Genomic DNA, 12,417 nt, shown 5'->3' on the forward strand with positions numbered 1-12,417 from the left:
TTCCTTAAAATGAAGTGGCATACCACTAACAGACAATGAAAAACTAATGATAATAAAGTATGCATAATTATCTTCCAAAGGCTAATTTTACAAAAGAAAGTCATCTGGAGCTTAAATTACGCAAGTAAGTTGCTGAAACACTAATTGTACCAAGAGTACAGTTGAGAACATTGCATTAGACTGGAATAAGTACAGTGATTGCACATTTACACCACATAAAACACTTTAAATGGCCTAATCCAACTTCAAGCATGAAAAACTGGAAGTCAATATTGTTTTTCAAATGAATTACAAAAACTAGAACTATTGGAGCTGGTTTAAATGCACAAGAAAATAGTACCATTTTCTTGCATTAAAATAGCAAAACAATATGATTATGAAGTTTTTATATGTCATTTATTACTATAAACTACTAGAGCTTAGATCCAGATTATCCGTTGATATTCACTGAATATGTCCGTTCAAAGATTATAAATCTGGATATCCAGATATCAATTCTAAATATTAATCCGGATGTTAAAATCTGGATATTCATAGGATATTCATTGAGTTATTTTTAAATTTTATTCGTATCCTGATTATGGCCACCAGATTCTAAAAAGCTGAATTATTGTTGTTGTTTCGTCATCTATATTTTGACATTTATCAAAATCTAGGTAATTCTCAATATTACTATCTACTGTACTTCTATTATATTACAGTAGACATCCTATTTCTTTAAGCTAGTATTTTTTTTTTAAAAAAATAACTCTAGACTACTTATTCAGATGAAAACGTTAATTAAACTAATCTCTCCAAAAAAATACATATGGGATTAATATTAAGTAATATTCCATTGTTAAAATTTTATTACATCATGTTTACATTATATTTACATTATATTTACATCATATTCTAAGATATCCGGATTATATTTAGTGAATATCCTATTTTCTTAAGCAAAATCCAGATATCCTATCTAAAAGTGAACAGATATATCTGTAATCCTAGGATATTCACTGAATAACCCATTAGAATCATTCACCGGATCTAAGCTCTATGAACTACAGCCAATTGAAGGTGTTTAAGCAGTTGTAAAAGGTGAAATTGTAAGATCCTAAATTATTGCCTATTTGAAATATACTTTTAAATGCATTAAAAAATGAAGTTAACTTAAAGATTATAATAAATTTTAGAAAAAAGTGCTTAAAATACCAAGGTATATTTTAGTATATTTTGAAGCTAACGAAAATATCCAATTAATTAATAAAGAATCTAATAATTATAGTAAATCTGATGACTGATGGTGATGTACAATTTGGTGTAATAATGATATTATAATATTTCTGAATATATACTAATAAGATTTATATAAAAAAAAATGAAATTTAATTTATTAAAAAATTTTTTATTAACATTTTTTTTTATGTACAAATCTTTTTACACCAGACCATATATATAATTATTATAATGCAATTATCTTGGCTTTTAGTGATCTAATTTTAATGAACTTTTTTTTAATTCATAGCTTCCATTAGCTCTACAAATTTAGCTTTACAAAATAAAAAAAAAGTTTATTCAAATTGAATCACTAGAAGTCAAAATAATTGTATAATACTAATTATTTTGCAATATTTAATGGCTCAGCCTTTTCAACTCCACTTAAGGTTAAGTTCAGCTTTATCCTTTCATCTTATTACAACAAGATATTACTCACAGATTGGAATATTTCCCATTAGACCTCTCAAGAAGACTGATTTAAGCAAAGATACACCATTCTACTCATCCTTTATCTATTACATAATATAATATTTAACTAATATATTTTACTATCTACACTAAGTATTACTATCATAAAGGACTTTTGATAAATAACTTACAAATATTTAATACCCTTTCATACTACTATATTAGATATAAGATTATACTCAAAAGCTATTACAACCTGTGATAATTACTCAATACCAATAGTATAGTTGTAAATTTTAAGTAGTATTAAAAGGAGAACATTATAACTTTTTGTTAAAATAGGATAGGATTTTGCTTACTTATAAGATAGGTCACCCCAGACCTAAGGTAAAAACATATATAAATTCTTTGTAAATCCTATTATAAAAGGAAATTTTATATTATATTGTTATGATTCTTTTTTTTTTAGCTAATTAACCAATAGAATTTAAGAAAAAAATAAAGTAAAAACTATTAGTAAAAGGCCAATTTTTTACAGTAACTTTTATTATAAGTAAGTAGAATTCTATTAAAATATACAGCCTAATTGTATATATTAATTCATTATGATGCAGTTCAACAGGATTCCACTTACTTATAAGATAAGGTACCCCTTTTAAGTCAAGGTAAAAATCATATATAAAATTCTTTGCAGATCCTACTATAAAAGGAAATTTTATGTTACATTGTTATGATTTTTTTCCTTTTTAGCTAATTAACCAATAGAATTTAAGAAAAAAGTAAGGTAAAAACTATTACACTGGTCAAAATTAATGCTATTGGGTACATATTGGGTACCTGATATGTGTACAATAAATGTGATATATATGTATGATATTTAACAATACTACATATATCAGATACCTGATATATGTAGTAGAAATATAGAAAATCGGGGACAAACATCATATAATATAATATACATATCGGGTAGTCAATTGTCAGATACCCGGTATATTATAGTAAAATATCGGATAGATATTATACACTTGTATAATATTTATTTTATGCAATAACAATCACCGGACAAATCCAGTGATACATAGATCAAGTAGTGATCAACATCATGCATGACATAATTTACTATTAATTTTATTACGAAAATTGAACATTTTTAACTATAATTGAATATTGTGATATATAACTGACCCAATAATAACGACTAAATCAATCTCAAAGTTTCTTTTGACATTTTTTCTTATACATATTATTAATAAAAGTTTTCTCATTCAAAAGGATCTTAGCTATGAAGTTGATGTAATGTTCTATTTTATATATAATAAACTTCCGAAAACTGAACTTTTTACGCTCTAAAACTGAATTTTTTATGAGAAAAAATTGTTCAAATAGCGTAAAATTTTATTTATTTTTACTTTTTATTTTTTAAAATTTTCTCCTTTTTTTATATTTGTCGAAGCCGATCTAAAAAAAAGCTTCTAAAAATAAATATGCTTATCACGATATACTCTATCTTCATGTTTAACGCACTTTTCACGTTTAGTTCAAGGGAACCTTGGCAAGTTAGTACATAAATTTTCAAATTTTTGAAATGTCTTTATATAATATGTATGAAAACATTCCGGAAGCTTCAATTTTAGAAATGTTTGAAACTGAAATTGAGAGTGATGAATCAGAAGAGCCAGCTATTTTTGCTTTGGACGAAGAATACTTAAAAAAAATTGTTGAACTATATACAGAAGATACAAGTGAAACGGACAGTATATCTACTGATGATAATGATGACTTAATATCAGAATTATGTTCAGAAGACATAATTATTGAACAAAAAGAGTCTAAAATTTTAACCTGTTGTGTCATTGTTAATAAAATAGACGGGTGTATTAAAAGATGTGAAAATTCAAAAAGTTTCCGAACATTATGGCAGCTTTGTGGTGTATGGCAGATAGATGGGGAAAGTATTATTGAAGCAGATGGCATATTGGAACAATTGGGTATTTGTAGTTACCATTTTAATCACGATCAAAAAAATCTTCATAATCCAGGTTTTAAAAAAACAAAAAACACAGGTCAAAGTATACTTCATCGAAAAAGATGTTTATTTTGTGGAAAGCTTTTTTATTTTTTTACACGAGGTTTAGGATGTGAAAAACATTCATGGAATATAATTGGAAAAAATATCCAAGTAGTTTGTAATGGCCAAGTTAATTGTAGTGCACTAGAATCATATGATTCTGTATGTAAACGTCATAATGAAGTTAAAAGTCCCCGATATGTATGTTGTAATTGTTATGAACGTGAAGAAGGACATCTTCATATTAAACCAGGAAGAGGAAGAGCGATGTTATCATGTATAGAAAAGGGATATCATAGGGAAGATATTAAAAAATCTTTCCATTTATTAACACAATGGTTTTTAAATGTCGCAAAAAATGAAAATTTTGAATATCAAAAAAATATTCTTACAGCAATTTTACCTCAAATTATTCCATTTTTTAATTTGCCACAACCTACTACAAACACATCTCAACATATTAATTGTAATCATAATATTCCGAGCTATTTTGTATTAAAAACAATAATGAAAATAAATAAAATTCCTATTGATTTCCAAGAAAAAGAGTCGGATGAAAAGGAATATGAGGAAATTGGCCAAAAAATGGGACAAGAATTATGGAAATCATCCAAACATCTTAAAAAAAATAAAAATAACTTACAAAATCCCGAAAGCCTTAGTAGTTATATTGGTGCATTTCCTAGGCCTTTAATAACCTTTTTTGAATCAATGCTTATGTCAATACTAGAAAATAAAACTGCAGAATCAAATCGTAAACAACACTCACCGTTAAAAAAAATGGATTTACAAAAAGTCAATACACTTCTTTCTCTATTAGTTTCATCTTTAGTTAATTTTGCATTTCCATACTCAAATTTATGGCTACCAAGCGTATTAGCATCATTATGCTGATGACCAAAGTTGCTGTCCTCATTGCATGATCTTTTAACCAAATGTTCTATTATTGGGCATACAAATAGACATGAGCGAAGATTAGAGAAAATACGAATGAAAAATGCAGATCCATCTAAACGTTTATTAAATGGAACAACAATTTTTAATTTAGCAGTCATAGATAATATAGACTTTAAAGAAAGAAGTTTTCAATTCGGAAATATCTATGATGCAACTCGTGGTACATCACATGCTACATTGAGGATGGTGTTCCAATTCACATTACCTGAAATTATTAATGAAAAACCTGAACCACTTCGTGAATTAAATTCTAATATACAGCTCTTTGGAATGTCACAAGTAATACATGAAACTATCTGGAAATTTAATAAAGTATTTGAAGATTTGTTAGCATTTCGGCTCAATGAAAAAGGAGAATTAGAGTATAATAAAAACTTCGATTTTACAGCAGTAGATTTAGAAATATCAAAACAAATAAATTTTGGCTGTAAGCTCCCACCTCCGAATGTAGTTATACTTGAACCAAGTGGATCACCAAATGATAACAATGAGATCTTACGAGCTACAGAAATGTATAAAAAGGATTTTTTATTAAATGAGAATGACTTTTTAGATATTTGTGCTGACGAAGCAATATTTAGGAGATTAATTAAATGCCGTAATAAATCAGAAAATATACGACCTATCCTGGGTCAGTGGCATACGTCTAAGGATATGATGAGTGCACTTCTTATTTTATTTTCAAGTTACGGCATTTATGATTTGACTACAGCTTTAGGTGTAAAATTTTTGGATAAATTGGCAGCCGTTGTTGATTATCGATCCACAAGAAGAGTTTTGGAGTTAATATGGACTGCAGTTGGTATAGCTATTCATATATACATACAAAAAAAAATATTAAAATTGAAGAAGTGTTATCTGGCCCTGAAAATGAAAGGATTTGTTTAAGAATCTGGTATTTATATTATGAATGGTTTTCAATTTGGAAAATTCATCTTACCGGAATACGTTGTGGAAATTATGAACTGCAGAGATTTAGATTAGCTGCCTTTGCTCCACTGTTTCCGGCAGCTGGGAAAAATAACTATACTACTTCTGTTATACATTTCCTTTCTATTTTAGAAAAATACCCACAATTAGAACAAAAACTTCACCATTGTGCCTCTATAAATCTAGCAAGAGAAGGACATTATCCAGCTTATGATGAAGCCTTGGAGACTCATGGTGTTGCCTATATCAAACAAAATATTACAGGAAATTCATGTAATCAAGAAAATTTAGAATTACAAATTAGAGCAACTCAAGAGGAGAGAGAACGAATAGACACATTATTGAATGAATTTCTGGATACTCACACATACTATCGAAAAGATCATAACACTAACAATCGTATTGATCCATTATGGAAATTATCACACGACTTGCTAGAAGCATTTAAAATGGATAATGCTATCGATCATGACCTTTTCAAAAAAAATTCTCCGCCCCAATTAAACCAAGAAGGATTAATGAAAATTAATCAAGCCTATGAAGATGGATTAGGAAGAATAAAAAAAATTTATCGACAAGAAGTAATAAAAATTGAAGCAATTAATACTAAAGGAAGAAGAAAGTTGTCAGTAATGAAAACTAAAGTTTCTGATTTATCAAAAAATAAAAAATCAAGAAAAAAAAATGCGCCAACCATACCAGAAGGTGACAATGAAGGCTCTTCTCAATTAGCAAGGGTGTTGCAAACTATTCAATTTAATGAACAAGATTCCCAGTCAGTTTTAAAAGACAAAAATATTAACCCAAAGCGAAAATGTATTGAATTACCAGAAAATCAAGAAAATGTTGAAAGTCAGCCTCCATTAAAACGTCAAAGAGTTGTAACAACTGAGGAAGAAAAGGAAATTTTGAAGTGTTTATTGCAAAAAAAAATAATGCCTTCGGAAAATGAAATTAACGAAGTTTTGACCAAATTACCACAAAGTTGGAATATTCAGTGTATTAAGAGGTATTGGAGCAATAATAGGTGCAAAGAGAATTGATAATACTTAAATAATATTAAAGTATTTTATTTGCATTAGAATAAAAATAATGGTTTTAACCATTTTTGTATATATACTAATAATGAAAAATGCATTTTTACTAGCAAAAAAAAAAACTAGCTTGTAAACTGCCTTTGCATATTAATCAGATTTTAACAAGCGTGTCTTTTTACATATATTTTATCTATTATTAACTTTTAACGACTTGGCATTAAAGAGGATCTTGAGTAAAAGACAAAAATAACAGACGAAGTTTAATATATCAGAGATTTTTTTTTTAATAATAATTGTTTAAAAAAGAATGAATCGATACTTAAAATGGAAGCTGAAAATTGGTTATCAGTAATAAAATCATAACGTAATATACTGTTTAAATGAGTTATCGTTGTATGAAGTTTTTGACTTAAGGTTACACAAATTTTAAACAATTAGTAAATTTGTGTAACTGGATTTGTCCGATGATTGATAATATAAATACTAATAAATCCATAATTTAAATTCAATTATAATATTAATTTATTTAATAGTACTAAAAGTTTTATTATTTTTAATTAATAATAAAAAATTACAAAAAAATAAAATTACAAAAAAGTATATAAAAATTATTCTAGCCATATAAACAATTGGAATTATGTATATCTGTTATCTACAAATAATGTGTTCAGTTATTTGCTGCTTATTTTTATCTTTTTAATATTTAAAAGAAAGAAATAGAAATAGTAAAGTATATTAGTAATAATAAAGATATTAGTATAAATATTGTTAAACGAATTTGTAAAAGAAAAGGAATAATATTAGAAATGTTAATAAAAGAAAAGAAAACATAAAAAATGGTTAGTAATAGAAAATGTTAGTATATTTAGTAGTAAAATATATTAGTAAAAACAAACATTAGTAGGTTAAAAAAAAAGAAAAGAAGTATTAAAAATATTAATAATTTAAATAAAAATTAGTAAAAAATATACCTTTATATTTATTTCATCTTTTTTTGAAGTTTACTATTAAATTTTTTTAATAAAATAAAAAAATAAATATTTAAATTACCTTGATATGCGTTACTCCCATCCAGTGTTGGGCAATTGGACAATTGGACGTTTTAGACATTTGTCCAAAACCTGTCCAAAACTTGTCCAAAACCAAAACCTTTTTTTCATTAGACAGGTTTTAGACAGATCACATGACAAAAAATTTAATTTTGGCCAGAATTATGACTAATTTTGGCTAATTTTAATTTTAGTTCAATTATTAAATTACTTCAAAAATCTTTAAATGTTAATTTTTAATATTATTTTAATTTTACATTAATTTTTATTATTTAATTATATTAAATATTTACTTTTTTAACATTTTAACATTATATTTTCATTTTATTTTTAGTTTCAGTTAATAAATATTAGGACTCTTGAGCAGTTTTAAACTGTCCAAAACTATGTCCAAAACTGGTTTTGGACAGTCCAAAATTGTCTAATTAAAAAAACCAATTGGACAAGTCCAAAACCCAACACTGCTCCCATCTATATATTAAAAAACACTGCAATCACGTGGGCGTTATGTTTAGATTAACCATATAAATAAGTCATTTGAATTGTGTAACCCTACTCCTATTCGTCGCTAATGTTACACAAGACCAAAAAGGAAATTTTATTTCTGGCGGAAAACTGAAATTTTGGGTTACACAGGATTCCATAAAAGGAATTTGTCGGTTACGCAAATTTCCAAAAAAGGAAATTTTGTCTTCTGTTACTTTTCAGAGAAATTAAAAAAATTTTGTTGCTCAAATTTCCAAAAAAGGAAATTCTTTGCAGATCTTTTAATTCTGGCCGGAATTACATATTAACTGTTGTCGTAGACAACAGGTGAACACTAGTATTCTTCTAAAAATATATGATTAGATTTTCTTTTTCTTGAAATTACTATATATAAACCAAATTAAACTTTGATTAAATTTTTCTAAAAGAATGTTTAGATTACCTTGACATCTTTTGATTTAGATTTTTTTTTTCTTGAATTCACAGATATAGAATTACCATCTTTACGTATAATATCAAAAAATGTTTGCTTTTGATGTGGAAGTCTTAGAACCACCTCGTTTTCCGATTAATGAGACCTAAGTCAAAGGAGGCTAAGCCTATCAGGTACAAGTACCCTACAACTTCTTCCCTAAGTAGTCAAAAATCTTGGGTGGTTCCAGACGCAGGCGTATTATATGATTAGTCTTTGGACATGTTGGGATTTGATAAATGAGAGAAAAAATAACTCCAGTACCAGCATTTTGTAAAGAATAATAAAATAATATTTTTAAGTTAGTTCTTTCTTTAAATTTTTGAAAAAATTTTGTTTCTTAAAATCATAATATTGTAAAAAAATGCTGGTTGCTACAACTGATGGACAACGACAAATTGTCAGGCTACTTCCGGACAACGACAAATTGTCAGGCTACTTCCGGACAAAGTAATTGGAAGGCAAAAAATATCATAAAATATCCAGCCCTATTTCATAACATTTTCCTCCAGGCTAAAGCAAATATTACAAAAAAAATTGTAAATATATTTAACAAGCAATAGATACATGGCCATTAAAAAACTTCATATTGTAATACCACAGTTTAACAAAGAAAGACAAGAAATTGCAAATATATTTAACAAGCAATAGATACATGGCTGTTGAAAAATATATTCACACTTATACCACAAAGAAAGACTCAAACCACAACATATTGTAAAGAAAAATATGAAAAATACGTGTATATCCTATTTTCATACCTTGCTTAATAGCTTTACTATTATTTAAAAGCAGCTTTTCTCTTTTTTGTATGTGAGTAGATGTGTACATTTTTTCTTTTCTTTTATTCTCTTCTTTCGTATGTGAGTGGTAGGTACATTTCGTGAATAGATATGTCTTACTATGTTGAATATATAAACTAAAGTGGTAAAGTATTGTTAATATTGTAAAAGATAATTAAAGTATATTTGAATAAAAGAGAAAAGAAGTAACAAACAAAAATACTGTAAAGAAAAGTATAGTATTTTTAATAAGAAAGAAAAGTGTATCTTTGAAAATAAACAAAAAAAATTACGCATTAGTAAATACAAATTTTATCTATTTTTAGATATCATATGCATATAATCAAAATGATCTTAATTGGTTTATATTATTACATTATGCATAAAGATCAATGTGATTTTATTGGTTAATTTTAACTTTACAATAAAACTAAAAAATATTTAACTGATCATTACATATACACATATTTTTATTTATCAATTTATTTGAAACATGTTAATAATATCTAAATAAAAAATTCTATAAGTAAAAAATATAGAGTTAATATTTTTGTTATAGCAATAATTGTAATTATATATTTTTGCTATTCATCGATTGTAAAACAAAGCAATTATATTTAAGGGGTATTTTTCTTTAAAAAAAATCATATGCGCGGATCTTAACTCTAACCCCAATTTTTAAGACGTAACCCCAAATGACGGTCATGTTAAATTGGATATGGTAACACTACATCAAACCATTTTATTGGTCGATCTAATCTGTAACACAAATTTCATGCAAAAAAAAAAAATTCACGAAACTTTGTAAAATAATTACGCGGTTTAAAAAATTATTCCTAGCTTCTAATTTGCAAATGTCTGACACACAAGAAATTCATAATTACCCCTTTGACTCAATTATTAATTTTAAAAAATCAGGACATAGTTTTTCATATAAAATTATAAAAGAAGGAACGTATCCTAATAAATCTTTATTAGCGTACACTCTTCCTCCTAATAAATATCGAATCCCTGATGATTATATGGTAGAAACAACTTGGGGTAAAAGTAATAATCGATGTGTTGTTCAGTGTTTTATTAATTACATTAATAATAAACCAGTTTTTCAAATCTGGTTTGGAAAGTGTTTTGAACATGTAGTATCTTCAGTTAGAAGTGCGACGGATGTTACAAATTTATTTCATAAAGTTTGTACACTAAATTATTTTTTTTTAGTTTTTCTATTTTTTTCTATTTATAAATTAACTTTAAAATATTTATTTCAGGAATATACATCTTTAAAAAAAACAAAAACATCAGGAATTTATTTGTTTGGTCTTCATCTCAAAACATTAGAAATGGCAAGAGAAGGCAAGCGACGTGCACATATATTAAAACCAATTGACCAATGTGGAAATTCCACCCTTACAAAACGTGCTATGAGTATTGGAAAACATATATTAGCTGAATTCAACGAAAAAACACAGAAGCTATATAATTTGGAAGACGTACCAGCATTGGAAAGTATATGTTATTCTGTTAATAAAAAACATACTTTTAATATCAGTTACGAGAATGAAGATAAAACTAAAAAAAAACAAAAACTTGAATCAATAGTTAGAGCATTAGATGAAGGTAATATTCCAAGAGATTCTTATAGACGTCTATGTGCTATAGAATATAACCTACCACGTGAAGGAGAAATATCTAAAGAATGTATAAATATAAATGAAATAATGGTCCAGCTCATACCAATAACAATAGTAGATATAAATACTAAAAGTCAAGTGGATGAATCTGAAGGAGTAGATATAGATGATGAATCTATAACACAAGAAGTAATTAATGCAGTTGGTAAAGGTGACTATAGAAATATTAATAATATATTGTATTATTTGGTTCCTAACCTTGTTCAAAAAGGCATCTTGAATCCAGATCAGCCCATAATTAATCTTCGAATCTCTGGAGATGGGTGAAACGTAGAAAGGAAAGTAAAACATGTAATCATAAGGTTGCTGGGCGAAACTCATTTAGGATTTTGCGAAATGTCGAAACGTTACTTAGTAATGTTTAAACTGTGACGAAACGTTTCGGCAATATCGAAATGTCGAAACTATGCGAAATGGCGAAACTGTGGCGAAATGTTTCAGCCAATAAAAATGTGATGATCTTGATGATCTTGATATATAATCGGGATATTAAATATCCGATATAAAATTACCGAATATACACTTTCAAATAATTCAATGGAATGTTGCTCATATTGCTTAAGCAATACATTACGTTAGCAATACCAACGGCAATACATTACGTTAGCAAGTAGAAGTGCCAATACATGTATATATGTTAGCAATACTTTACTTTGTGTAAGTTAAGGAGAGTGAGTCATTAACGGCATATAAACGAAGCTATTTGCGGAATAACTTGCCTACTTTACGCAATTGTTCAATACACTTGCTTTTGTACCAATATACCAACCGAAACTGTTCGCACATAGACTTTGCAGTCAAACAAAGACAAACAAATTCCATTTAGTTTAGAACTTCTGCAAAGCAAAGACTACTTTATTTAGTACAATAGCAGGTTCGTTATATTATACATTTATATAATTATATTTCGTTAACACGTTTTTCTACATTAAAATTATTAATATTCAGTATTGTATTTACATTATTTAGCATGACGTATATTTGATTTTGAAGATGTTAATTGTAAAAAAAAATACGATTTGTGTAAATTTATTTATAATGGATAAGAGGTACGCGAAATTATTTTATTAAAAAAAATTTTTTTCGTTTTTTTATATTTTAATTTTTCTTACAAATTATTTCTTCAAATGGATCCAATAACACCTATCGATCTAGAAATTCAAAGATCTGAAAAGGAAAAACATGCAGGTGGACGACCCTTAGGACCGGTATGGCAGCACTTCATTAAAAAAAAGCGCAGTTTTTCCTGGAAAATTTGAAGCTGAGTGTAAATATTG

The 12,417-nt window shown here is 26.9% G+C and overlaps 3 protein-coding genes across 3 annotated transcripts; all 3 read left to right on the top strand.

Annotated features, from left to right (window-relative positions):
- Positions 1-3,256: 3,256 nt before the first annotated feature.
- OCT59_010698 (uncharacterized protein) lies at positions 3,257-4,633 on the top strand (the record flags this gene model as incomplete). Its single annotated transcript, XM_025331328.1, has 1 exon — positions 3,257-4,633. The coding sequence occupies one exon, from the start codon at positions 3,257-3,259 to the stop codon at positions 4,631-4,633; it is 1,377 nt and encodes a 458-aa protein (XP_025189523.1).
- Positions 4,634-4,729: 96 nt separating this feature from the next.
- OCT59_010699 (uncharacterized protein) lies at positions 4,730-6,669 on the top strand (the record flags this gene model as incomplete). The annotated part of the gene is made up of 2 exons (XM_066136067.1): positions 4,730-5,498; positions 5,546-6,669. The coding sequence occupies 2 exons, from the start codon at positions 4,730-4,732 to the stop codon at positions 6,667-6,669; spliced, it is 1,893 nt and encodes a 630-aa protein (XP_066000738.1).
- Positions 6,670-10,306: 3,637 nt separating this feature from the next.
- On the top strand, positions 10,307-11,407 carry OCT59_010700 (uncharacterized protein; the record flags this gene model as incomplete). Its single annotated transcript, XM_025323848.2, has 2 exons — positions 10,307-10,639; positions 10,718-11,407. 2 exons carry the CDS (start codon positions 10,307-10,309, stop codon positions 11,405-11,407), a joined length of 1,023 nt encoding a protein of 340 aa, XP_025189521.2.
- Positions 11,408-12,417: the final 1,010 nt, after the last annotated feature.

Source organism: Rhizophagus irregularis, chromosome 19 (genome assembly GCF_026210795.1).
Source record: "Rhizophagus irregularis chromosome 19, complete sequence".
Lineage (NCBI taxonomy): Eukaryota > Fungi > Glomeromycota > Glomeromycetes > Glomerales > Glomeraceae > Rhizophagus > Rhizophagus irregularis.